This window comes from Camelus dromedarius, chromosome 23, assembly GCF_036321535.1.
Source record: "Camelus dromedarius isolate mCamDro1 chromosome 23, mCamDro1.pat, whole genome shotgun sequence".
Classification (NCBI taxonomy): Eukaryota; Metazoa; Chordata; class Mammalia; order Artiodactyla; family Camelidae; genus Camelus; species Camelus dromedarius.
The window spans coordinates 4,935,792-4,963,491 of NC_087458.1; the positions used below are offsets into that span (position 1 = coordinate 4,935,792).

The 27,700-nt window shown below is 46.6% G+C and overlaps 1 protein-coding gene, 1 long non-coding RNA gene, 1 other non-coding gene and 1 pseudogene across 3 annotated transcripts; 1 reads left to right on the top strand and 3 right to left on the bottom strand.

The window, feature by feature from the left end:
* Positions 1-777: 777 nt before the first annotated feature.
* LOC105105327 (uncharacterized) lies at positions 778-7,016 on the bottom strand. The gene is made up of 3 exons (XR_010377456.1): positions 6,987-7,016; positions 4,297-5,578; positions 778-1,212 (listed from the first exon to the last, which is right to left on the bottom strand). It is a non-coding gene; the product is annotated as an uncharacterized LOC105105327 (long non-coding RNA).
* Positions 7,017-10,391: 3,375 nt separating this feature from the next.
* Positions 10,392-20,395, bottom strand: S100A10 (S100 calcium binding protein A10). Its single transcript, XM_031436384.2, has 3 exons — positions 20,237-20,395; positions 13,684-13,836; positions 10,392-10,805 (listed from the first exon to the last, which is right to left on the bottom strand). The coding sequence occupies exons 2-3, from the start codon at positions 13,813-13,815 to the stop codon at positions 10,644-10,646; spliced, it is 294 nt and encodes a 97-aa protein (XP_031292244.1). The 5' UTR covers positions 13,816-13,836; positions 20,237-20,395; the 3' UTR covers positions 10,392-10,643.
* TRNAT-AGU (transfer RNA threonine (anticodon AGU)) lies at positions 14,876-14,951 on the top strand. Its single transcript has one exon. It is a non-coding gene; the product is annotated as a tRNA-Thr (tRNA).
* Positions 20,396-26,416: 6,021 nt separating the features above from the next.
* On the bottom strand, positions 26,417-27,700 carry LOC105105333 (small ribosomal subunit protein uS10m-like; annotated as a pseudogene).

Consider the following 27,700-nt stretch of genomic DNA (forward strand, 5'->3'; position numbering starts at 1 on the left):
CTCCTCTGTAACACGAACCCAATTATATCCATGTGGTGAGATTGTTAGGAGGAATAAAGGAGATGATTTTAAAAACAAGCATGTTGGTGCTCCGCAGCCACACACACACAGGCCGAAGCAAGGTTGTTTATTCTAGCCAACTCTTGCTCAGGAAGGAAAGTCAGACCTTTGGTACCGAGTTGGCCAAACATTAACTAAGGGCAGCCTCTTTCACTAGATCTCTACCAAATGGCACCACATATGTGTTCCAGTAAAAGCTGTTTCCGCTCTGGCTTATCAAGTCATAAAACAAGAACACTACTAAATTTCAGTCATTTTCAGGGCACTTCCTATGGGGAACTTAAGCTTTCAAAATACTGTGGGCAAATGAGCATCACAGTTTGGGTTCCAAGCAGCTAGGAGTCAGAAGACCTAGGTCCTCCTCTGTGACTGTGAGCAAGTAATCCAACTTTCCTGGGTCAGTTGGAAAGTGGGGAAAACAGTACCCATCCTGGAGAGCTTTGTTAAGTTTTAAATGGCGTAATATCTAACCTACACTGATTCTTTCTTGCTTTTCTCCTTTTAAAGTGGATTACACATCCCTCTTCCCCTCCTAGCTTAATCCCTCCTCCTGTGCTCTGGTTCTCATTCCTTCCTGACGTCTCAGAGATTTTACTCCATCAGTCATCTACTCTCTCCTAGATCTTCTTTCCATCATTTCTTCTGCCGGCTCATTCGGTTGCCAGTGTTTAGGTTCTTGCCTCATCGCAGAAAGAATTCAGAGACAAGACACGGTGGTTAAGGAAGTAAGGTGGGGATTTATTAAGGGATGGATAGTACACTCTCAAGGGGAAAGCAGGCAGGCTCAGGTGAGCGGCTGCCCTGAGTTTCTCTTGTTGATTGATTACATAGAGTGTAAAAAATGAATGGGCAGAAGATTCACTGGGGAGGGAAGGGTATGGGGAAGAACATCTTTTAATGAGCCTAGAAGATTGTCTTGGATGAGGTTATTAGTAGACTGGACATGGCTGAGGAAAGAATCTGACTTCTGATTTCTTCCCTGGCTACTCAGTAGTTATTTGGCTAAAGGCATCGACTTCAGCGTCAGACCTGGGTGGGAATCACAGCTCTACCACTTAAAAAGTTGTGTGACTTTGGACAAATTAACTTCTCTACAGCGCAGTTTCTTCATCTGTAATATGGGGAAGTAAGAATACTCAACTCGAAGAATCGCTGTGAGGATTAAATGAGATAAAGCATATTAGGAACTCTGCCAATAGAAAATGGGCAATAGATGGTACCCAGTCTTATCAATATGTCATAAAGTTGACAATAACAGGAAGGATTTAAGCACAGGTCTGCTTGACATTAACTGTTGGACCAACTACCTCCCAAGTGTCCTCATCACGGTGCTCAAAAGCCCCTCCCTCATGGTTCTGTGATGATGTCAATGGACGTCTCAATCTTCTGTCCGCTCAAGCGCTCCTTTGGCTCCTCCCTCTCCCTGTTCCCACTGTGATGAGTGGTCAGTGCTGAGAAGGCGGAACCAGGCCCAGACTGAGAGTTGGAGGCCAGTGGGGGAGGGAGAAGAGCCCAAAACCTGGTCCGTGAAGTGTAAGTGGAGGCCACAGGAATGGACAAGGTCACACATACCTGACCCACAGTGTTGGTGGCAGGTCCCAGCAGGGAATATGCAAAATGTGTGGGCTAATGCCAGGTCCCAGTTAGGATTTGGTTTAGACAAATTCTCATATATAATGATTCACGGCAGTTGGGCTTCTTTTGGAAGTTTGCCACCCAGCCCTGAGCCCCAGGGGTTAAGCTTGCATAGATTTTAAAAGTGCATCTAATACTTCTATTTTCTATCCATTTAAATCAGGCATTGAGTCTTGTTACATTTTTGAAAGACCTTTTTTTTGGATTTTTTTGGGGGTAGTTAGGTTTATTTAATTTACTTGTTTGTTTTTAACAGAAGTACTGGAAATTGAACCCAGGACCTCATGTGTGCTAAGTACGCGCTCTACCAATGAGCCGTGCCCTCCCTCGTTCTTCAGCCTGAGAATGCGTGGCGGGAGTGCTGCCCCCTAGGAGGCTGCAGTAGTGTGAAAGGGCCTCGATTTCTCAGGGTGGTCCTGGAAAGTCTATGTTAATGAGAGAAGTCGGGATGGTTAACATGTAAAGTGCGGGTGTGCTTCAGTCGTAAAGGTAAAGTGGGGCTGTAAATAAGAGCAGGAACAAAGAGGTCGGACGCTGGGGGATGGGGGAGTGAGGAGTCCAGAGGGTTGGGGTAAGTGGTGGGGGTCAAAAGGCAGAAAGGGTGTCAGGATGCTGGAAGCTTGCCACGTGGGGCCGTTTGCATGGCATGGGCTTGCCAGTGTGGGCTTCTCAAATAGGCCCTCCAAAGTGCTGTCAGAGGAAAATGAACACCTGCGTGTGTGTGTGTGTGTGTGTGTGTGTGTGTGTGTGTTGGGGGATATCCAAAAAGTGCAGCCAAAAGGAACACCCTGTAGGGGGGAAGTTTTCTTAGAAGTCCTATGTTTTACACTGACCATCTATTTCAATACGAAACTCTTTTAAATGACTCCATCAAGTAAAGTGAGCGCTCCAGAAAACTGCTCCCCGCTTAGGCTGTAACTTGAGTAAACTCTGCCACTGCCCCTCACCAACCCCCTTGGCCGCAGTGTGAGAAGCACAGGCTTAGGGGACCCTGGAAATGAGATGTTTGCATCCACCTCATCCTCATATTCCTGCCTCGAGTGCTCTAGTCCAAACCTTAACTTCTCTGACTCAGATTATTATAATAGACACATAAAACCTTTTAAAAAAAGTTAAGCTTTAATTATTAAAAACAATACATATTTACTAAAGACAGGAAAATTCTTAAAAATATTTTTTAAAGGCAACAGATTATTTTTTAAAGTATAATTTTATAAATTTTTTTGTATCTTTACATGGATTCAAACTCTAATGATACAAAAGGACACATAAATAGTCTCCTCCCAATTCCTGTTCCCCAGGGGGGCCTGTTCGTTCTAGGAAGCATCCAGTTTCATCAGCTGTTTGTATATTTTTCTGGAGGTTTTTTTTTTTTGCATATTTAAGTCATTATGCACATATATTCCCTCCTGTCATTTCCCCACAAATGGTAGTTTAATAGATGTACAGATGGACAGATGCACACTATTCTGTACTTTATTTTTCACTCTAGCACTGTGTCTTGGAGACCATTCCAGATCAGTACATTGAGATCTTCCTCAGTTTTTTCATGAATGCCCAGTTAGCAGTAGACTCTTACTTGGGTCTCTCTCTAGTCTCTCCCACATCTGTCATTTTTGTGTCACCTTAATTGTCCTGAAATACACCCCTCCTTCGCTGAAACACCTTGATCAAACCTACCTGCAGCCCCCACCCCCATTAGCTGCGGGAAGTCCATGCCCTTACCCCGCCCGACAGCCCGCCCGTCTGGGGTCCCAGCCGCCCAGGCCTCTCACAGCTCCTCCACTCGCTCCGTTCCTTCTTGCCTTTCCCACATTTTCTGTGTGTTCCTCTCTGCTTTTCCCAGCCTGCCCTGCCCAAAGTGGATCTTCCTCCCGGTCCTTTCTGGCCAACGTCCTTCCTCCATGAGCCCCCAGCCCTCAGAGCTGGCCCCACCGGAGCTGCTGCTTTACCCCATGTTTATCCCACACGCTGTCGTGTGCTGTTGCTGCGATGCCCGCAGCTCTCGCCCCGCCAGACTGTAGACCCTTTGCTGGCCAGTGACCGCATTCTCTGTGTCATTCGCTTTACTTCCTGCAGTGCTTTAAATCACACCGTTGAAAGGAAATTTCAGCTTTTGTAAAATTTGTAAGAAGGCCAAGAAAACTGGCTCTGTGTGCTGACTCACCCGGGATGGGTAGGACAGGGCAGAGTCCTCCCTGCAGAGACCAAAGCTGAATCATCTCCCTCCTCCTAGAAAAACAGGCTCGAGGCTAAGTGCTATTAATGCTCAGCAGAGCCTTGATGGATGTGCCCAGAAGAGGGTGAAAGGAACAGGCTGAACCTTTGTGGGAAGAACCTGCAATGCAGGGGCTGCTCATTGACTAGTGGCTTTGGGTGACGTGACAGATAGGATTTTGACATTGAGCAGTACAAGGTCTGTGTCCAGAGAGCTAACTGAAATATCTTTTTCCACGTTTAGTCAATCTTATTGAAAGGATGATGTATTAATGTTAAAGGCAACTTTAGTAACATGACCACAAAAAGGGATTGCCTTTTCATAACCCCTTCCAGACTTTGCCCTAAAAAAACACCGGGTAGCTACAGTCAGAGTGAACATACCATTTTGCAGCTCAGTGGGAATCTTGGTGGGAAATAAAATGAATTCGTGTTCTGTGGAGAGAGCTTTCTCAACCGGACCTTGCGGCCCGACATCTTCCTTCTCTGTTCTCAGGGCTTCTTAGAAAGATAAACAAAAATCCCCACCTGGCTTTATCTTCTGTAAGCTGGAATGCGATTGGAATGAGGGAGCTGTAGGAAAGCGAGCAGAACATTCACAGGAACACATTTTTCTGCCGATTACCTCCCCCCTACCCCACCCAGAGGCTCATCTCTGTCTCCCAAAGGAGTAGAGATAACCCAAACCTTAGATTTGTATTGTTTAATCCAGTGACCTCACCCACCGTACTTCCCTTGTCATTTACTGTTTCCCAGTTACCATTCTCTCATCACCTCCTACCTTCCCTGTCCCACCTACACGCGCTTCCTCACGTGAGCACACTCCACTCCCGCCTGCTGACCGTGCCCAGATGCTCTTTGCTCTGGATGTTCTTCTGTGCTGTCATTACCACGTCCGGAGATGCAGAAGGAAACGGTGAAAAACCTTAGAAGGTCTAGGTTCAGACTGCCTGCACAACTTACGGGCTCTGTGCCCTGGGCAAATCGCCTGTGCAGTAATAGCACCCACCTCGTAAGTTGCTGGGAGGAGCAAAGTGTGACTGTTTGCAAAGCACTAGAACAGAACCTGGATTGCAGTAAGAGCTCAGTATGTATTAGCCATTATCCAAATTTTTTCTAATCTTCAAAGGCAAGATTCTACTTCTGACACAGAATCTTCTCTGACTAGTCTTGCCCCGCCCACAGTGATCTCTTACCCTTTTGAATGTTTAACATGTTTGATATTTAATTTACTCCTACTTTGACACAGCTGCAGAGTAGAAAGAAAGACGGTATCTGAGTTCAAATCTTGACATTGCCACTAACTTTGAGAGCATTACTTGAGTCTTAGTTTTGTCATCTTTGAATGGATATCATAATACCTTAACAGGGTTATTGTGAGGACTAAATATAATGCTTAAGAAGTATCTCATATAGGTCTTGACTCATGGTAGACCCTAAATAAATACACATGCTCTTTTTAAAAATATTATTTGGAATTTTGTTTTCTAGGTTGTAAAAGTAGAATTACTGTAGAAAATTTGGATAACATAGCAGTGTGTAGAGAAGAAAATAAAAATAACCCCATAAACCTCTTCCTGGAGACAGCTTTTTCCCCAGCTAGCAATTCTTACCTTGGAAACTGAAACACAGGTGGGTGTATTTCTTTTGGTCTTTTTCTGTGTGTCTGTGCAGACACGCATATTTAAAAAAGAAAGGAAATCCGTTATATACCAATTTTGCTGTCTGTTTTGCTTTACATAGACAAGTCCCCATCTTATTTAATATTCCTCAAAGTCATGGTTTTTGTGAGTCATACAGTATCTCATGTACATCTAGACTTACTTAACCACAACTGTATTGTTGCACAAAGAGGTTGTATTCAGGATTTAACTCTTCTAAAGAATACCGCATCAAATATCTTTGTATGTAAGGAAACCATAAACAAAAATAAAAGACAACCTATGGAATGGGGGAAAATATTTGCAAACGTTGTGCATGACAAAGGATTCATTTCCAAAATATATAAACAGCTCATATAGTTCAATATCAAAAACAAACAAAAAACCCAATCAAAAAATGAGCAGAACACCTAAATACACATTTCTCCAAAGAAGACATACAGATGCTCAACATTGCTAATTATTAGAGAAATTCAAGTCAAAACTATAATGAGGTATCACCTCACACCAATCAGAATGGCCATCATCGAAAAGTCTACAAATAATAAATGCTGGAGAGGGTGTGAAAAAAGGAAACCCTCCTACACTGTTGGTGGGAATGTAAATTGGTGCAGCCACTATGGAAAACAATATGGAGGCTCCTTAAAAAATTAAAAATGGAGTTACCATATGATCTAGCAATCCTATCCTGGGCATATATCTAGAGAAAGTCTAATTCATGTACCCCAATGTTCAGAGCATCACTATTTATAATAGCCAAGACATGGAAGCAACCTAAGTGTCCATTGACAGATGAATGGATAAAGAAGATATGAGATATATGTGTATCTATAATGGAATATTACTCAGCCATAAAAAAGAATAAAATCGTATCATTTGCAGCAACATAGACGGACCTAGAGATTATCATACTAAGTGAAATAAGTCAGACAGAAAAGACAAATACCATATGATATCACTTATATGTGGACTCTAAAAAAAAAGATATAAAATGAACTTATTTACAAAACAGAAACAGACTCACAGACATAGAAAACAAATTTAGAATTACCAGAAGGGAAAGAGTGGGGAGGGATAAATAAGGAGTTTGGGATTAGCAGATACAAACTACTATAAATGAAGTAGATAAACAACCAGGTCCTACTATATAGCACAGGAAAGTATTTAAATATCTTGTAATAACCTATAATGGAAAGGAATCTGAAAAAGAACACACACACACACACACACACTCATATATGTATAACTGAATCACTTTGCTGTATAGCTGAAACATTGTAAATCAACTATACTTCAATAAAAACAAAACCAAAAAACTAAGTATCTCTATATATGAATCTTTGTCACTATCTTTGATTATTTTGTTAAGATAAATGCCTAGGAATAGAAACACTAGATCCAAAGAAAACGTACCTACTGCCAACATTTGCCTCCTTGGAAAGCTGAATAAATTGTATTCTTACCAACAGTGACTAAGGGTGTCCATCACATCTTACCTTTGCCTCTTCTGTTGTGTTGCTGTTTAACTTTTTACTGTTTCATCTATTATCTTTCAACCAGATTGTGAGCTCCTTGAGCAGGCTCTGTTCTCTTTTTTATATCTTCCAACAGAACTTTTCTTGGTGTCATTCTCATAGTAGTCCTTGTAAATACTTGCCAAATGAATGCATTTCTGTTCACAACTATCCCTCTGTGTTTTAGAGCCGGGGAAGGTACGTGGACAGTCACTTTAAATTGGTCATATTGAGAGAGGGGTCTACATAATTGCCCTTGGTCTCGCACTGAGATGAGGTGGGTAGAAAAGTATTAAATCACAGGTAACTGGCTCATGTTCAGGGTCCAAGAGAGAAAATGAGGTTATTCAGGGTCAGCTTTGCAACGGGTTTGAAACTGACTTTCTGTACTGCTATCCATTCTTCCTTCCTAACTGGGTGCGGAGAGGGGCGGGATCTGCTTTTACAACTCAGCCATGTGGCAGAATGATTGGAATTTTCCGGTTGGTTCTTCTTGATGGCTTTTGGCATAACTGCAGCTTTGCCCCTGGGGAACCATTAGGCTTCGGCCCCTAAAGCCTAGATGGCTGTTTCAGCAGGTCAGACTGTGGGAGCCGTGTGTTTTTGTTGGCAAGAAGAGCCATGTAGGATTTCAAACCATAAATTCCCATTTTTTTTTTCCCCTTGTACCAGCTCCCTACTAAATGCTTTGAGCCATGGGGCTAAAGTGAGAAGTGTGTTATTGTTCCCTTCCCTTCCCAGCCCAACACACACAGACACACGCACACAGACACACGCACCCCCCCCCCCCCCCCCCCCCGCCAAATACAGTGACCCAGATGGTTCCCTGGCACTGGGCACCTATCTGAATGCCAGAGCGTCTGAGGCCATCTTCTGGGAAAAATACATGACTTTAGAAGTGTTTTGAATCCACATACCCACTGTGAAGCTGGGCTGACACTTCCTTTCCCCTACCCTCCAGAACTCTCCTGGGATGGTTCTCTTTCTGTTTTCAGTTGAAGAGGCTTAGATATGAAAGCTTGCTATGGGTTGGGGAACATCTAAGCTCATAATGTCCCAGTGTTACAATTTCACCTGCCCATTTGTGAATTGAACATCAATTTTATAACCCCTGGTAAACACAGTTTTCTCAGGAGGCAGGCTGTGTAAACTAAAAGGGCAAATCCAGGCTGATATGCGTTCTCAAGGAGAGAGACGGTTTGCCCGACCGTGATGGGGCAGCTTGCTTTTCTGTTCCCAGCAGCTGTCAGAAGTTATCTTTTAGGGCCTCTTTCCCTCAGGACAGTAGTTTCTTTAATCTATGGGTTGGAAGACTTCTCTTAGGATTGTCACTGTGGCAGATATGGTGGACCAGCATGCCAACTCCTAGTCTGCAGAGGCTGGAAAATGTGAAACTTTCATTTCCCAGACACCCTTGCAGTTAGGGTTTGATGTAATTGAGATTCTGCGAATTAGATGCACGTCTATGAGATATGGATATGGGAACCATTTTCCCCCACTTTATCCTTTTCTACTTTATTACTTCAAATTAACAACCACAATAAAGCTCAAAAGAGTCCGGTATTTACACAGGAAAAAAATACAAAACTTCCCCCCAAATTCTTCAATAATTTTTTCAGTTTTTTAAAATTACAGAGTAATAAAAAGCTTTGCTCTTTAATTTAAAAAAAAAGGAAAAGGGAAAAGGGGAAACAGGTGAATAAATTAGGAAATACACACAAGGAAAGAACAAACAAAAATAAAGATGGGTGTTAACTAGGAGGGATGGATAAATCCAGTGCCCAGCCCCAACCCCAGGCTTCTCCTCAGAGGCAGAACGCAGAGAGATGGGAACCCCAGGTGAATGTTAGGACCAGGGAATTAATTTATAACCCAGGAGCCAGATACTTTCTGGAAGCAGTCTCCAAAGATTCTGCCCTAAGTCCAGGAAAGGGGGACCCCAGGCTGATGACAGTCTCGGGGTCAGTGGTGACAAGGACCCTTTGTGCCCTTCTTGAGGGACAAGGAAGTCACCGCCCACCCCCATGCATGTCCCTGTTAGGGGGATGCGAACAGGAAGTTGGCCTGGCAAGTGGGCGGCCCACCTGCTGTCGTGGGAGGTACAGGTCAGAGATGCAGGGAAAGAGAGGCAGGGCGATGGGTGTGCTTGTTAGTGTGGACTCTGCTGTGCATTGTGTGGTTCTGGAGCTGCTAGGCTTAGCAACGGCTTCACAGTTCAGCAGGGAGCTTCCTGAGCCAGCAGCTCCCTCGGGGGCCCAGTTCTACAGCATGGATTTGGGAATCATTCCTGGAGTCCATTTTTTAGCTCCCCTCCGCCATCTAATTATCATGTAGTAATCCCTCTCTTTGTAAATCTGCTGATGTAACCCTAGAGCTGCAAAGCTATCAGCTGTCTTACGCTGTTCATTTGTTGGCTATGACAAAGCACAACGGTTGGCATTTTATTTCTGACCTTGATTTTATTACAGATATCCTTCTCCAAAGCTAGCTTTGGACTCTCCTGTTTCCCTTTGCATGCTTTTCTGTGTGATGGTGGATGACCTTACACTGAACTCTTCCCCAGAAGTATGTTGTTTCCATCTTCACTGACCAATTTAATTGGGACAATTTCATGTGCCAATTCACACATCATCTCTCCATAAAAATACAGAGTATTGTATTATTAGTAAGCCTAGCTATTATAATAACAGCAGTGGAGTGCATGTGTGCCGAAACTTGTAACAGGCGCAGAAAGGGCTGGGAGAAACATTTTGCAATTTATCAAGACATAAACACCGGCATTTCACTTGCAACACAAAAGCACTACACCATTGTATGGCTCACGCCTCGCCTACTTCCTGACATCTCAATATAGTCACAGCATCTCACGACAACTCAAAAAATGTTAATGTGACAGTTACTGACGCATCACACTAGACTGTTTTTTGATTAGTTGTCTTAAATGGACTTATTTTTACCCTAGAATTTTTGCTGAAACTGCTATGAAGAATGGACTCAGACGTCTCAGGTATTCAACGTGCTGGTTAGAAAGGCGCTGATTTAACTGGGCAGGACTATGCTCAGTAATTACAGAATTAGAATAGATTCCTGAAGTGCCTTCTCTTAATCCTTGGAGATTTTTCTCTTAGCTAGACACAGCTGCAGGCAGATCCATTCAGAAGCCTGAGTGGAGAGTGCTTCCCATTTCGCGGGTTCTGCGGACGGAGCTCCGCCTCGCGCTAGGCGCCCAAGGGCGCGCGGGCCCTCTGTGAAAGGAGGCAAGGGACAAGCATTTCTGAAGAAGGAACAAACGTTCTGTCTTGAATTCAGAACTAAAAAAGGATTTGGTTTATTGAGGGCAAGAGGATGCAAGCAATATAAAAATCAAAAGCTTATCTGGCTTTAAGTGACTTTTCTCTCTCTGCTTCTCCAAGGGGAGTTGGGTTTTATTTGTACATTTTCTAAGGGTCCCAATCTGCTCAGGAAATCCTTATACAGGGGGAAGCTGTGGGGCAGATTCCTTAAGCGACCCTTTGGGAGACTTCTTATCAGGGCAGGAGCGACTGCTCAGCGCGGCCTACTTCTTTCCCTTCTGCTTCATGTGCACCACAAAGTAGTCATTGCACGCAATGGTGAGCCCGGCGATCAGCGAGAAGAAGCTCTGGAAGCCCACTTTGCCGTCCCGGCACTGGTCCAGGTCCTTCATTATCTTGTCCACGGCCAGGGGGTCTTTTTGATTCTGGAAAAAAAAAAAAAAAAAAAAAGGCAAGAAATATCAGTCAGTGGTTGCAATGACAGTCTTCTTTGAGTTTCTTCTCCTAATCATTTGAATTCTTGGTTTAGGTCATAAGTGACATTTGGAGGTCTCCTAAATGTACTTTACTGCTTTGAGGGAGCATTTCAGTAAATTCATATTTAAAGCTGGGCAGGAGGTTTCCGTGGCATTCTTTCATGCACCTATAGAGACCCTGGAAACAAGCCTGTTTCCAGAAAGAGGAGATTCAGTGCCAGAGGAGGGAGACCCAGGACTCTGAGCCCTCAGTTCACTGGGAACCCAGCACGGCCTTCTGACTTGCTTTTCTTACAGTCTGTTACCACAGTTTTCAAAATCATAAGATTCTGCCTAAGAGTCACCCCAAACTCCCCCATCTTATAGTTTAAATTGACATTCTCTTAATAAGCTTTCATTCCTGATAGCGTGGTTAAGTCCTTTAAAAAGGAAACTCCTTTTGAAAGATCTCATAAGATTATTTGAGGAGTAAGTTTCATATCATTGTCCTGTGGATTTTAAAGAGGTGCTACTGATGCCATGGGCTGTGTCAGGGTTGAAGAGGACAGGCAGGTGGTCCTCATCTCTTGGCACCGCTGAGGCCAACCTAGTGCGGCTCCACATAGTCTTGGCGAGATGACCTGTTGTAAGTCTCACCGCTGCATGAGCCTCTGTGTAGCAACTAAGAACTGAGGTTGGACTAGAATGTCTCTAAGGTCACTTCTATTCTTAATAAGTTGGTCAGTCTACGCCGTCCTGTGCTCTTTGCTGGGTGTTTTACGTTGGACGTACTTCAAAAGCAGTCTGTGTGATGGAGTCATAAACTCCCTGTGACGCTCGACGCGTGGAGCCGAGATGCGCAGGCAAGATCCTCCCCATCCCTCTTTTTCGGTCTTGCTTCCGTGGTGATTGGCTCGATCACTCCCTTTTGCAGTGATGATGCTTAGAAGTGGGAAAGTGCAGTTTCTCCTGTCGGGTCTGTGCCATCAACCAGAGGGAAATACGGCTCTTTACAGGCGTGAAAGGGCTCACGTAAAGTATTTATGAATTCCATTGATTGTATATGGGTGAGGGGACTGACACTCAAGCGTCCCAAGTGTGCTGGATGTTTCTAAACTGCACTCAGAAATCCCTTAAGTAAAGGAGTGAAGAAGCAGTGGCATTTCGTATATGCCCTAAGCCATCAACTAGACCCTGTTCTGTTCAGCTACCTCTGCTTTTGGTGGGTTTCAGCTAATTCTGGCCTCAACCCCAGCTTCCTGGCTGTGGTCAGAAGGAGTGAAATTTGGATGACATAAGGGGTCAACTTTAGAAACAAAACACTCTGTCAGTGCAGAGAGTGTGGGTGTGCCTGGAATTATGAGCCCATGCTTGGAATAAATTACACTGCAGTGTTCAGTACTTGGTGCTACATACATCCTTTATGTTTCTCAAGCCACAAATCCTTTGGAGGAAGGGTCTGAGTCTCATGTGATAGTCATCCCGGCTTCTGTGCAGCAACACCGTTAGCAAGTGCTCAGAAGCAGACCAAGAGCACCTTTGTTTGTGTAATGGGCAGGCTCCCAGCGAGCACACTTGGTCCTTGAATTTTATGCTTGCCTCGAAGGATCACAAAAAGTAAAAGCGATCTTGGAGATAACCAGGCCCAGCCCTCTCATTTTACAGAGGAGGGAAGCTATGCCCCAGTGTCAGGGCAGAGCCAGGTCTTCTAACTCCCGGCCTGGGGCTGTGTCTCAGAACCGTACAAAAGCAGAGCAGCAGTACCCTCTAGCTCACGTGCTAGCTGCAGCCCTCAGAGACGAGTTAAGCTATTTATATGTTTATTGACTGGTATTGATGACATGTAAATCACTTGCACTACAAAGCCCTGTGTTTACTGAGGCGGCAGTTGGGGCTTGGCTAATGCTGTTCAGCACGCAGGGGACAAGAGGCAGGACCCTGCCTTTGCCCATCACCTCCTTCCCCTCTTTAGAGCCGAAAGCGTGATTCCACACTGAGCACAGTATCGATCCCTTCAGGTGACTCTGGCTGTGGCAGGGAGAGAAGGGCCTGCATTTCAGTCTGGTTATTTTTTAGGCAATGTTTCACCACCAGTGAAATGCAGCAACCACCTCCTGAGGGCTCAGGTGTAAAAGGACAGCTGTGCCTTGGGGCCTAATGTCCTGAGTGATGTGTCTGAGCAGGTGGCTGATCCTGGTCTGCTCCTCACGGCGCCCTCAGGCTGTCACAGGTGAGGCATAAACTCAAACTGTGCTCCTGTGTTTTCACAGCGTTTTCAATGTGAAAAGCAGTTATTTCTGGAGCAATGCTTGGCTCTCATCCAACAGATACTTGACACCATTCCTTTAGATTAGAGCTGGAAAAAAATTTTCTAAAAGCCTTTATCTGGAGGTATTTAAGAAGGGAGATTCAAGTTGCTCAAAGTGGATGTGACCAGGATGTGGTACCTCCAATGCCAGGCTGGTGGACCTTGAGGGCAACCAGGCAGCCTGGTGGATTATTCTCTGGTGAAAGGCCTTCTTTCCTGCAAGTCTGCCTCAGTGGACACAGATGGCTCCAGATGGAATCTTTCTAACAAACCTCGTCTTTGGTGATTTCTGTGTAGTCTCATTTCATCTCCAAACTGTAAGCTCCTTGAGCACAGGGGCCGTGTCTTCTTTACCTTCTGTCTCCCTCCCAGTATCTTACAAACAGTAGGCACTCAGTAATGTTTACTAAGTAAATGAATGAAAACACCTTTCTAGTAGTGACTTCCAGAGGGAAGGGGTGGAAAGAGGAAGGGAGAGGAACCAGGGCCCAGAAGCATCGATCTTCATGCCTGGTTCTTTCTGAGCCTTTCCACACTTACTTCCAAAAATCCAGGGAACTCCTTTTCCATGAGTACTCGCAGGTCCTCCTTTGTTAAGTAGCCTTTATCCCCAGCAAATCTGTGAAATGTGAACATCATGGTTTCCATGGCGTGTTCCATTTGAGACGGCATTTTGGTGAGGTCTGTTGAAGCCTATTAAAGGATGTAAAGAAACGGAATTTACATTAACTTTTAAGGCACAGGCACTGCCGTTCTTTTGAGGATGGCTGGAGGAAGGGAGATGACCTCATCCATTCAATCCTTTCCAGCTGTAAACGCCCATGACTATAAGGACCGAATCACCCCAGGTTTTGGGCCTCCTGCTGATGGAAGGAGGCACCCCAGGTATTGATGTTCTGAATGAGGGATTTATCCAGGTACCTGCTAATTTTGGATAAATCACCTAATGAAGGATAAAAACTCTGATCGTTTGAAAAAGCAGGATCAGGGACCCCCCTTTTAACTGACAGAGCATCTGCTGAAAGAACGGGTGTTTCACATTCCTCTTGGCACTGGTAAATGGGACTCTATCTTAGATATGGCTGAGTACCAAGCCCCACACAGTCAGGCCTGCTTAATATGAAAACTCCGGCTCTCCAAGCTTAACCAGGTAACCTGGTTCAGTCTCACTCTAGGGTTTAGAAATCTGCTTACAAAATGAATCTTGCCTGCTGGGTACGTATTCTTTACTAAAGTTCTGAACTCGTTAGCGATTGTAACAAAGATACTTGCATATTAGGTGGTAATGTGCAGATGCCCTACCCAAATAAAAGCTTCCCCAAAGCCCATTATCTACTTCCTCGGGAAGGAACAAGTAATAGTATGCCCTAATTCTTTTGAGGACTTGATATATTCTTGGCAGCGCTTGACAGAAGAGCTACTTTTACAGACCGGGGTACAGTGGGGAGAGGAAGAGCTTTTCATTGTGAATAGTTTAAAAGAAAGGAAAGGGAACACGTCAGGTCGTTATGTTCAAGTATAATGACTGGTGGCGTACATCTCATCCAGACCCAGTGCCTGGTACTTAATAGAAGCTCAGTGAATTCTGCTTAATTGGAAGGCATGCTTTGGCCAGAACAAAGTAGCTTTGGCTAACACCACCTAAAATCACGACTGCAGAGGAAGCAGGTCAACTTGAATGGAGACTGTAACACCACTCAAAAACAAAAACAAAAACAAAAAGTCATGGCGGGGAGGGTATAGCTCAGTGGTAGAGAGCACTGTGCTTAGTATGCACAAGGTCCTGGGTTCAATCCCCAGTACCTCCACCGAGAAATAAATAAACTAATTACCCCCCACTCCCCCCAAAAGCCACAAGAATAGTCTTTGAGCACAGGTTGGAGGAGGGGCTGGTGCCTTCTCTGAAGAGCCCCAGCAGGAACTGGAGACATGCTTTCAGTCTGGTTCTTGTTGCTGACATACACGTGCTCAACACAGATCCCTGAATGCTGTCGTTCAGAGGAGAATGTGGGATTGAGCAATTACACTGAGTCAAAAATCCCACCCCCAGAAAAGTACAGGAATCAGCACGTCAAAGAATGTGCTACTCTAGAAGAATGCAGTAAACCAGAGTCAGGCATGATTCATCTGGAAGGCAGTTCTCTTCGAGAGAGCAGCAAATTCTAGGTCCACTGTGGGATGAATTCCAGGGGAACCACACCCTTTTCCCTCTCTTCCCACACAGCCAGGATCTGGCTTCACACGGCAGTGGGCTTGGAGGGAGTCAGCCTTGCCTGGATCGGCTCTGAAGTCCAGCAACTCAAGAGAACTGGACTGAGTCACCTATGGGAGAAGGCTGTGGCATCCGACCCCAGATCTGAAGTAACTCAGGAAAGGAGGCAGCCACCACGCGAGTTTAAAAATACCTGTGTCCCCGCTCAGAGTGGCAGAGCACTTCACAACCGATGCCCAAAGATCCCAGAAACTGGAACTGGCTGTGGGCACCGAGATCACTTCCATCACAGGGCAGCGCCGAAGGAAAATGCATTGCGAAGCCAGAGAAGTAAGAAAGGGACTGCAGGACGTTAAGGACCCCTAAACGGGGAACCAGGCTAATTTAGGGGCTTCTGAGAAAGTTGTAAGGCTGAGGAGGTCCTGGCCACCCTTGAATATCTTCTTCAAGAGAGTGAGGCCAGCCTTCCCTGAGTGAGCACTCGGGTCTCGGGTCACTCCAAACCCAGCCCCAGGTTGTCCATGCCCATTGTGAAGGGCCAGGAGCGCTCCTGGGCCACCGGAACCCCCTCTGCAGCCTCCCCTCGCTGTTTATTCAGCACATGGGCTGTGGATGCAGCAGCCAGCCGGACTCCCTATTTGTCTGCAATAAGAACGCAGAACAGGGGCCAGTCAGGAGATGTGAGGTAGTGGGAGTGAAAATAGCTTTGAAAACCGGAGGAGATGACCAGTCTCATCAGGAACCAGCTGACCAGCGCTATGAGCAAGTTACTCTGTTCTGAAGGGGAAGCCAGCACACTGGTTTTAAAATAAGATGAAGGAAGAGGGGGAAACGTGATGAACACTGCTCTCCGGGCTAGCAGATGAGCTGCGCAGCTCTCCCACAGGGCTCGGAGGCCCACTGAGTCCGCCCGCCTGGCGCTCCCACCTTGGGCGGGGCCTGCCGGGCTGGGGGCAGCACTGACCGTAGGTTGCTAAATTAGCTGCACTTGAGGGTCTTGAATCCAGCATTTCCAACCCCTCTGCCACTGCCGGGCAGGGTTGGGACTTGGAAACACACACTGGATGGCGGCGGGCCTGGGGCTGAGAGACAGCAATGTCCTCTCTGTCCCCCAGACAACCTACTCCTGCACCTGAAACACTCAGTCCATGTAATCATTTACCTGTGTCTCTCCATCTTAGATTTAAGTTCCTCTAGGTTAAGAACTGTGAATTATTCTGTCTTATCCACGAACTACTAAATAAACGTTTGCTAACGAGAGAATGAATGAATCAAACAATCCCCTTGGCTGGAGCTGAGGTGCAGGTGTGATTACCCAGGTCTGGGCTGAAACCCTTGCCGCTCAGAGCTCTGTGGGAGGAGGTGAGGGCTGGGAAGGGCCAGGAGAGTGGCGGCCTAGGAATGAACAGCAGAGTGCATTCCGAAGCAGAGGAGAACACTGTGTGTCCTGCTGAACAGGTCAGGCCACCCACAGGACTTTTCTTTCTCTTCTCACTCTTGCTGTCACCTCGAGTTTTGGTTCATCCCACTTTACCGCCCTCTCACTGGGTTTCACAGGATCTATCTACCTCATTGTTCATCTACTTTTTATTGAATCATTTTATTCTGATGTCTGTCCACAGGTCTGAAGAGTGGAAGCTCAGATGTCTTTCTCTGTGTAGTTTTCTCTACAGAAAAGAATTCTAGGCTCTACAAATTTAGTCACAGTGTTGAGAATTCAGTTTTCCATTTTTGCTTTTCCTAGACTGAGCAACTATTTTGCATCACCCAGTTATGGAGTTAAGCACACGTGCACGTGCACACATAATACACGGGCGCTCCCCACCCGCCCAGCTCCATGGTGCCTGCCTTTGGGGAGTTCACCAGCTATGTCATACTGTTTAAAATTGTATCCTGAATTCTAGTTACTGTGTTTCTGTTTCCTTCCCCACTAGATTGTGTGGGCTCCTGGAGCAGGGTCCAACTAGCTAGCACCCTGCCCTCAGAGCTTGCTCAATGAATCAGTAAAAAAGGAAATGGGAACAATATAAATTTTGATCCTCCTGGGAGTAGCAGGGAAGCAGGAGGCCTCACAAAGTGTCTACTCCTAAGCAGTACCAAATGTTTGCTCTGGACTCATGCCCAGATCCAGGCCATAATTTCAAAAAGGAGGCTTCTAAAGAGTAAGAGGTCTGATTCACTTTGCTCTTCTGTGTCATGTCCATACCGCAGTTTTCTTACAGCCCACCCAGAAAGTAACTGGCAGAGTGTCACTAAAAACAAACATCTGTTACCTAAAATGTGTTTAAGGTTTCCTTCCTTTTGCTTTGGCGATTTTAAAAAGAAAAAGAAAACTGAATTCCCTTTAGGGATCAAATTCTTTCAATGGATCTGATCCAGGCTGTCCCTCCCATCTTTCACCGGACATAAAACTCACCCACCAAAAAAGTGGGCAGCAAAAGAAAAGTTCCAGATGCAATCGAGGAGGAGAAGGAGGAGGAGGTGGAGGAGGAGGAGGAGAAGAACCTCCGAAGCCTTCTCTACCACAACAGAGTACATTCAGTTTTCCTTGAAGAATTGTCAGGCATCAGCCAGAATAGGCAAACAGCCATTGCAACAACTGCTGTTAAATCCATTGGTGGATTGGGTGGTAATTATTTAATGGAGGGCTAGGAAGTGCTGAAAATAGTTAAAAATAAGCAAATTCATTCTTTTTACATTTGATGTGCGATCCCCAATATTATTGAGTTTCCAGGAAAACGAGAAGCTTAAGAAAGATCCTAAAACTTCAGTCTAGCTTTCCCAGCACTCTGAGTGCTAATTTACACATTATAACTCTGAAAGGATTCTGTTGTTTCCCTCAGCTTTAAAACACTGGACTGTATCAAGGGCACACCAAGTGGGTAGTGCTCTAAAAGTCACATTTTTTGGAGCTGTCTGTGGAAAGCAAGAAGCCACCCAGTCTCAGCTCCACACAGCCCAAGGCCTGACCTCACTGGAGTGGCTGCTGGACAGGCAGACCTGGGAGGAAAAGGCCCATCTGATGTGTGCAGGAAAAGCCAGGGAAGAGCATCAGCTGGAAATCAAGGTGCTTTCTGCCCTGCAGACCCGCAAGAAGGTTTGAAGAAATAAGAATCTCCAAATAGTGGATCAAGGACCACGATGAAGAGAGTAGTTTCTGGCTGTCAAGGAAGGACTACATCATTTGGAAGAGATGATGACATGGAAATCAGACAGGAATCTCTAGGGACAGGGCTGATGAAGAAATTTCATATGAGTTATATGAACTCATTCCTGCCCTAACCCCTGGCATTATCTTTTGCAATTTGCTGCAACACATCGGAGGCAAAGATCACTGATAGGTTTCCATGAGCCTGGTCTCACCTGAAGGGCAGGATGTAAAAATCGACTGCTGCAGGCTGAAATTCAAGCTGCAGGGGAAAAGAATCTGTAGCTACTGGGGACCTCTTAACGGGAAAAGCTATCTCCCAAGTAAAGCTGAGGCAGCCTGCCAGCAGGCATACAGGCGGATAACCCAGCAGCGGTCCTGCCATGGCCCTGCCAATCTTAATTGCAGCCCTCACCCACAGGTCAGTCAAGAAACCTGTCCTTCAGATTGCTGGCCAGTCCTGGTGTGACTCACTTCCTCTTGGAAAATGCTCTCTAAGATGGCACAGTTCCCATTTTCCTTCAGGGTGTGTTCTGTCTGAACCACCAGGCAGAGAGAAGCTGGAACCATCAGCGCCACACCCACACGGTCTCACAACTGAGTCACAGGCCTCCACTAGGTGTATCCGGGAGCCCTTTGTGCTAACCACGCCCTGCAGAAAGCTCCCAGCTCGAGGGAGGGGAAGGGGTGGGCCTAAAGTATTCCAGAGTTTGGCTTAATGTATTCCAGAGTCTGGCCCAGGACTAAGCGGTGCCCCGCCCACAGCCAGCAGCTCTGCTTCATATCCCCGCAACCTCCAGCACACCCCCCCCCCCCGCCCCCCGGCCAGGGTTTCAGTTAGGTGGAGCCCGGATGAGGCTGGAGAGTGCAACATCCTGGGCTGGGGGTAGCCAAGCGCCATTCCTTTGGCCAAGCTCAAGTTGTGACCAGGTGCCAACGGCTCACTGCACTGGGCCAGCTTATTCTGGGTTGGGATATCCTTCATGAAGCCTGCTCTTCCTCTATCTCTGTATAGTTCCACTTGTTCAATTCAGATAGCAAGAAGGGAACCCTTTCTGTACAAATATCACTTCACATACCCCACTGTGCCCACCTCCACCCCGCAAAACTGCTTCGTAAAGAAAACAAATGGACCTTCTTCCATCCGTTGGCAGTAAGAACCTTCCCGTCTAGCAGACAAACAACAGGAAGCCCAATCTGAAGCATCGGGGAGTGGGCCTCAGGAGTGTCCTTTAGAAAAGGAGCCGCCAGCCCTCCCCGAGGACCGTCCAGCTAGAAGGAGGAGGAGGCTACGAATATCTGGACAGAGGGCAGCCTGCAGCCGGAGCCCACAAAGAAACAGGCGGGCCAGAAGCGGGGGTTTGGATAACTGGGGAAATTAGTAGAAAAGTGAGCGTAAAGAAAAACAGAAAGGTAGGAGACAGCAGCGCCCAGGACACCAGCACGGAGGTACTGTAGTAAAGGACAAGTGCCCCCTCCTCCCGCCCCCGAGGATGTGGGGGGTCGCGCCGCAGTGGGACAGGCGCGCTGCTCGCCACGCCGGGGTGTGGCCCAGAGCGCGGAGCAGCGGATGCCCCCGCATCCGCAGTCGATTCCCGACCAGCACCCCGACCCCCGGCGCCGGGGACGCCGCGCGACGCCGGCCCCGCGAGCCGGAGCAGCCGATGTGGAGGTTTCCCCAGAGCGAGGGGTCTGGGGCCGCGGACGGCCCGGGACTGGCGGGCGGAACTCACCTAGGCAGGAGGCGCAGCGGGGACTCCGGGCTGGCTGGGACGCGCGGCCAGTGAGCAGATCGCCGTGGGCTGGGCGCCTTAGTACGTGGGGGCGGGGAGGGGGGAGGCAGGAGGAGCCTGTGCCGGCGTCGGGGCCTCTGCTCACCCCACCCCTTCTCCTCCCTCCTCTTCCTGCCCCCTCCCCCCGCCCCAGCGCTCACAACCCAGGCGCAGCGCACCCACCGCTCTCCCGCAGTGCAGAGGAGGTCCTTCAAGCCTCCACCCACCCCCAGTGAGAGCAACATTGTAAACGTCTCTTCCTACTCGAATGCTCTCGAATGTGTTAGGACGTCCCCACCCTCGGCCGTGCCCTTCCTCTTGGGTTTGGTTTTGGAGAGCGAGTGAATGTGGAAATCAAGGAATTCAGCCGTTTTGCGGGTGGAGTGCGCTGGCCCAGAACGAGATTTTTAGCGGCTCGTCTGTAACCTACAGGTCTAGGAATTAGTTTCTAGATGACACTGGAGGGAGGGGCACGTGGAGTCCTAAAGACCGCGAAGGCGTCAGGCTTGGTCAGTCTCAGATTAGGCCTTAGGAGGCTAGTTCGGAGGGGCTCCGGGGCCTCACCCCCGGCTCGGCGGCCGGCTTGCGGAGAAGCAGAGTTCCTGCCTCGGCCTGCCCGCTGCCCGCGGTTGGGGAGGGAGGGTGCTGCCTGGCTTGGCCTCAGGGCGGTACAAACCCTTTGTTGAACTGGGGATTTACCCCTCTTAGTGTGACTGGTTTCACTTGGTCGAGAGTTCAGTTTCAACTATAGTTGCTATTGTTAACACCAGCTTCAAAATCTCCTTCTTGTCCTGAAATAGGCCTGCTTGGGTCTCAAAGCCCGTTAGAAGAAATTTGGAGAAAATGGAAGTGTTTCCTAGCTGACACTATTCCCTGCCCCCCCCCCCCCCCCCCCGCCTTAGACGTTTATTGTAGTTTAGGGTTAACTGCAAACTACTAGCAGCTGTTGGTGAAAAAGGGCCCAGGGCCAAGTCCTGGGTTTTCCTTTGTTCCCAGGGGAGGTCCTGGGAGGAGTGAGTGATCCCAAAGGAATGAGCAGACTTGGGGAATCCTCCAAGTGCCACCATGTGACTAATCTTGGCTCCTGCCAGGAAAACTCCGCTTGTATTGCAGCTCTCACTCTGCTGAGTTCCTACAATCCTGTTGCTACATGTTCGGGGGAGGTCCTGCGCAACCTTCCCATAGGCTCCCTAAGTTCTTCCTAGGCCCCTGGTTACAGTCAAGAGTGGCGAAAATCCTGGATCCCTTTAGTTCCAGGAAAGATGCAGCTGGATTTAGGATCGGAGCACCGGAGTTTGCATATGCTATACTGCTTATCTGATTTCTTCATTTGATTCACAAACATTTAGGGGCTCTTAGAGTATGTGTTAGGCCCTGGGGATTCGAAAATCGGAAAATCGGTCCCAACCCTCAGAGAGCTTCAAGTTATGTTGGGAGATAGGTGAACAAGCAGTGAAAATCCAGTGAGCTCAGTGAATGGTCAAGGACACTATGGGACACTGTGAGAACATTGAGGAGGGGGTCTCCAAGTTCCTGTGGAGTGATTGCCGAACAATTCCTGGAGGAGGAACATTTAATAGATATTAAAAAAAAAAAAATAACATTTATTGTGACTTTTAAGTCTGATTATTAAAAAAGGTTACATTCCTGCTGTGCCAGCTGCTGAGGGCGCAGCGGTGAAAGTGCAGGGTGGGCGCCGGCTCTGCCCTCCGCAGCGCTTTTCACTCTAGGTGCTGGGAGGGCCACGGAGCTCTGAGTACCTGCTGTGCCTGTGACCTCTCTCGAGGGCAAATGGTCCCAGGCAGTTCTTTCTCCAGAAAGTAGTTACATACAGTGTACAAACGCGCATACGGTGGAGCCAGCTCTGTTTTCCTAGTGACAGCTGGTCAGACCAGGGTCTAGCCCCTGAGCCAGAGCTGTCCAGCAAGGATGGGGAAGTGGCTGGGGGAGAGGGGAGATGTGGGGAGAGGAGAAGACTGAATGTCCTTCAAAGGCATGGGGACAGAGGCTTTGGACAGTGTGGTTCCTGGAACAAAGAGGAGGCAGTGTGCGTGCTCACCACCAGGCCCACGGCGTGCTCACCACCAGGCCCACGGCGTGCTCCAGTGTACAGAACGCTGGGAGCAGGGCGCAGCGTTCTGTCTACTAATGAGGCAGTGTTGGGTATTTTCCCATTTTTCCATGCCACTAGCAAGAAAACCTCTTACCCAGTGATTCTCAATTCTTAGGTTGGTGGTTGCAGCAAAGAGGGCAGGTTGTCCACCAAAAGTGTGTGTTCTTCCCATCATAGTGTAGAGGTGTTGCTGAGAAGTGGCTGCCAGGCCAGAAATTATGTTCCTAGTGCCCCTTACATCTACGTGATACTCTGGGACCAGTCACTGGCAGAATGGGGCTGGAAGCTATGTATGTCACCTGCAGGCCAAGGGGGTTAAGAAGTGACTTTTCCACATTCTTTCTCTGCATTTGCTGGACTCTGAAACGCTAGGGGTGGAAGAGCCACAGTTGGAAGGAGCCTGGGTCCCTGAGTCACTGAGTGGAGGAAAACCACTAGCTGACCAGGAACATCTTCACTGGGCTAGTTATGTGGGTGGGAAAGAACCCAGGAACTGGAGAATTTATTTGTTACAGCATAACTCTAATGAATAGAGTGGCATTCTTTTGAATGCTAGTATTTTTGGCAGCATACTCAAAAAGACTAAGTGGTAAAACTACAACGAGGTATCACCTCACACCCGTCAGAATGGCCATCATCAAAAAGTCTAGAAATAACAAATGCTGGAGAGGATGTGGAGAAATGGGAACCCTCCTATGTTGGTAGGAATGTAAATTGCTGCAGTCACTGTGGAAAACAGTATGGAGGGTCCTTAAAAAACTAAAGATAGACTTAACATATGACCCAGCAATCCCATTCCTGGGCATATATCTGGAGAAAAGTCTAATTTGAAAAGATGCATGCACCCCAATGTTCATAGCAGCACTATTTACAATAGGCAAGACATGGAAGCACCGTAAATGTCCATTGTCAGGTGAATGAGGGGAGGGTATATATAGCTCAGAGGTAGAGTGCATGCTTAGCATGCACAAGGTCCTGGGTTTAATCCCCAATACCCCATTTAAAAAAGAAAGAACCTAATTATTCCCCATCCCTCCCCAAAAAAGCACTGGAAAAAAAACCCCCAGTTGAATGGATAAAGAAGATATGGTACATACACATAATGAAATACTACTGAGCCATAAAAAAGAATGAAATAATGCCATTTGCAGCAACATGGATGAACCTAGAGATTATCATACTAAGTGTGGATTCACTAACATGTGGAATCCAAAATATGTCACAAATGAAGTTATTTATGAAACAGAAACAGAAAACAAACTGATGGTTACCAAAGGGGAAAGGAAGTTGGGGAGAGATAAATTAGGAGTTTGGAATTAGCAAATACAAACTATAATATATAAAATAGATAAACAACAAGGTCCTACTGTATAGCACAGGGAGCTATATTCAATACCCTGTAATAAACCATAATGGAAAGAACATGAAAAAGAATATATGTATATATATATATGTAAAACTGAATCACTTTGCTGTATACCAGAAACTAACACAACATTGTAAATCAACTATATTTCAATTAGAAAAAAAGATTAAATGGCACATACACTAATTACACTATTATACTGATCACACTTCAGGATCATGGTGGCACTGTTCAAGTCGAATGATCTACTGCCTTGATAACTCTCTCTTAGATACTCAAAGGGCAAAGTTCTGGCAGGTCTGGCAAGTGCACAGTTTCTTTGTTTCTTCATACTCATCAGGTTATGCCCTGTACCACACAGAAACCATGGGCAGCCAAGTTCTGTCTGCCCAGACACTGTGTTAATGGCCTGAATCATAACTGTAGCAATAGGAAACTTTATCCATCAGTTACAGAGCCCTCGTAAGGAGTCACAGAGGTCCTCTGTGGCAATTTGGTTGAGAATTACTGATTTACAGTTCCCTCATCAAGACTTTTGCTGGCAACCCCAAAAACAAAACAGAAAAACAGACCCCCAAGTGTGGCTTTACTAGTGCAACCTAAATAGGGAAATATAATTTATTAAATTTTCCCCATATTGTTTAACATTTACAATGTTATCAGTTTCTTACTGTCACATATAATAATTATATATAAAAGGGCTGTTTTTGAATAAACATCTTTGCCCACAGGTTTATTTTCTTAGGATAGATTCTTGTCAGGGACTACCATTTTTGTTTGTTTATGTGGGTCTTAAAGGGTAAACAGGGGCTGACAGGAGGGAAAAGCACGTATCAGAGCAGGGAATTGCGAGGTATCTTATCTGTTCCACGAATTGCCCCACTTCTGCATGGGGAGAGCGCAAAGTCCCTTAGGGCCTTAGATGGCGATGAGTCCCTAGAGGTGCCTTTCTTGGGGGAACCTGGGATGCCCTGAACATGTTCCTGAACCAAACTTGGGTCTGCTTGCCTGTGAGCAGTAAAGCCAATCTACTGACATCAGTTTGTGCCGAAGGAAAGTGCAGCATTAATTGTAAGGCTGAAGACAAGGAGTCTGGGGCAGCAAATGCTCAGAAAACCCAAACCCTCTGATGGGTTGCAGGGAAGCAGTTTTAAAGGCAAAATGAGGGAGGGGAGTTACAGGGTGTGTGATCAACGCATGCACAATTCTCTGATTGGCTGGTGGAAGGTAAAAGGGTGGTGTCACAAAGGTTTACGTTGTTGTCGGTCTTCATACCCCAGTAGGTCTGGGGGCCCTGTGCTCACGGTCAGCAAGTAGTTACCGTCTCCCATTTGGTGGGGGGTTTTAGCATCTGTAAAACAACTCAGGAAATGAGCATCAGATACTGTTATCCAGGTACTTCAGGAAGGAACTCAAGATTCTGTGACTGTCATATGGCTGATCTACTGTTTAAATTCTTATTAGTTCTTCTGGCCCAACTGCTGTTTTTGTCACTACATGTTCACATCCTTTCAGTCACTTACCAACTGAGTGGCTCTGGGAAAGTCATCTCACCACGGTGAACCTGTCTCCTAAAGAGTGAAATAGGGCTAGACACCCATCTTCTGGGGTGGTGGCAGAGTGAACCAACTCCTGGCCGTGAGGGCATCCAGCTTGGCCCCAGCACACAGCAGCTTCTGGACAGCAGATCAGCTTCCGTGTGATCCCTGGCCGCAGAAAAGAAGATTTAAGGGAGCTAGGCTGGGCTGCTCTGTGGCCCAAGGTCTCTGGTGTGGGATTTGTGGGTGAACACCTTTGAGCAGACCTCCTTCTGGGCACTGGGAGGGCTCCACTGAGGCTGCGTTGGCTGTGCTGACTTATCTCTTTGAACAGCAGAAGCTGAAGGCCTTTTTTTTTTTTTTTTAAACACTGGAGGACTCTGAGCTTGGAGTGGAAACCGTCTGCTTTCTTCTGTAGGTGAGCTGCACATTCTAGTGATTACAACCTACTAAATATTTACAGAGTGCCTACTAATACCCAGAATGTTCTGGGGGCTGGAGATGTGTCAGGGACCAAGACAGACGAATTTCTGCCTTCATGGGCCTTACAGTCTAGTGGGAAAGGCAAATAAAATACAAGTAAAGCAGAAAAACAAAACTAATATAAAATTTTTGGCAAGTTGTAATGAGTGCCTTGATGGGAAAAACAAGAGTTCTGAATGAGAGAAGAACTGAAGTAGAAAGTCAGGGAACACTACACTGATGAGGGGACGTTTAAACCTGACTTAGAGGAAGAAGAGAAACTGGCTGCAAATAAGGGAGAGGCTAGAAGGAAGCTTTCTGGGTGGAGGCAAGAGTGTGTGCAGAGGCTGGGAGGTGGTGAAGGGCTTGGTCTGAGATGGGGATTGGAAACCACCAGTGTGCCTGCAGCAGGGGAGCACGGGGGAGGGGGCTGGACATTCAGAGAGATGGTATGGCTACAGAACAGAGGGGTTAAGAGCCCAGAATTGGGAGTGACTCATATTTTCTCTACCACTCATTCGCTGTGTGATTTTTTTCCCTGATTCTTGTTGTTTATTGATCATTTTTGTCGACACCATCTTCACTGGAGACGCCCTCCACTTAACATGCACGTCTGGTCCACCCTCATTTCACATCCCAGGGCAAGTGGTCTCCCTTAGACTTCATGACTTGCCTTCTTCTTTTCCCTCTGGTATTGTCTCCCAGGTTGGCTTCTGGATGTGTTCTGGTAACTGTTCTAATTTTGTCTTTGTAACTTCCATGGCATCTCCCTCAGGTAAGTTTCGCTGAGTATATTCCAAGTAGACATCAGCTGTACTTCCAGTGAGATGTTCTAACTCTAAGCATCTGTAAAGTGTTCTCATTTCATGCTGAACTCTGTGCTTCTGGAAAATGTGCACTGATTTGAGAAGAGTAAATCGCTCTGTTTTCCTTGGAGGTTCATGTACTTTGATAGAGATATCACGTTCTTTAGCAGCAAGCATGGCAAAACATTCATAACTGTCCAATACAGCCTTATCATGCATGGCCTGTTACTGAAACTGACAGGCGCTTATATAATGTGTCTGGTTCATCAGAAATGGTTATCATAGGCTTGGTCAAATCCTTGGGAACATCAATGTGTGAGTTTGAAAACTGTACCCGCTTCCTGTTGGAGCTGAGGATGAAGCCACTATTTTTGGCTGTACTGTTCCTGTACTGATTACAGGAAAATTCCTTGAATCTTGCCGGCCCAGGGCCAGCTATGTGATCTTGAACACATCACATCGACCTTTCCAAACCTCAATTTTCCCATCTGGAAAATGGACTTAAAGGAGTACCTACCTCCAGGGATGTTGTGAATATAAATGAGAAAATGCATGTAAATACTTGGCAGAGGGCCTGGCACATAGTAAGCACCCCACTCGTGTTAACTATAATTATTATTAATAAGTGGGGGGTGGGTTGGAGCCAGACAGACCTGTGTGGGGTCCTGGCTCTGCTGACGATTGCTTTATGCCACGGGCATGTGAGTCTCTGTGCCTTCTGTTTCCTCATCCATGAAGTGGGTTTCAAATGCCTGTCCTGGGGGGCAGTTATGGGGATTATATGAAGTGATTTATGTACAAGGCCTTTCAATTATTTTAAAGTGTTTTCCTGAATATATCCAGCCTCTTAGAAAACACTCAAAAAAAGAGACAGACAAAGCCTTGAAAATTAGTCACAAGTTTATGGGTCTGCTTGTGTTATGGACTGGGTGGCCAACAAAAAAACCCCTGGGAATTCTAAACCTCTTTTTCCATCCTTTAGTCATGAGGAACTCTGATTTTTCATGTCTTCTCAGAGAAGGAGGGGAAAATGACGCTGTACTTTGAGTTAGGTAATCATCCCAGAACAGAACACCAGTTTGTCTGGACCCCAAGAATGCTTACCGTTGGAGAGAGCTCTGCAAGATAGGGCCTGCCCAT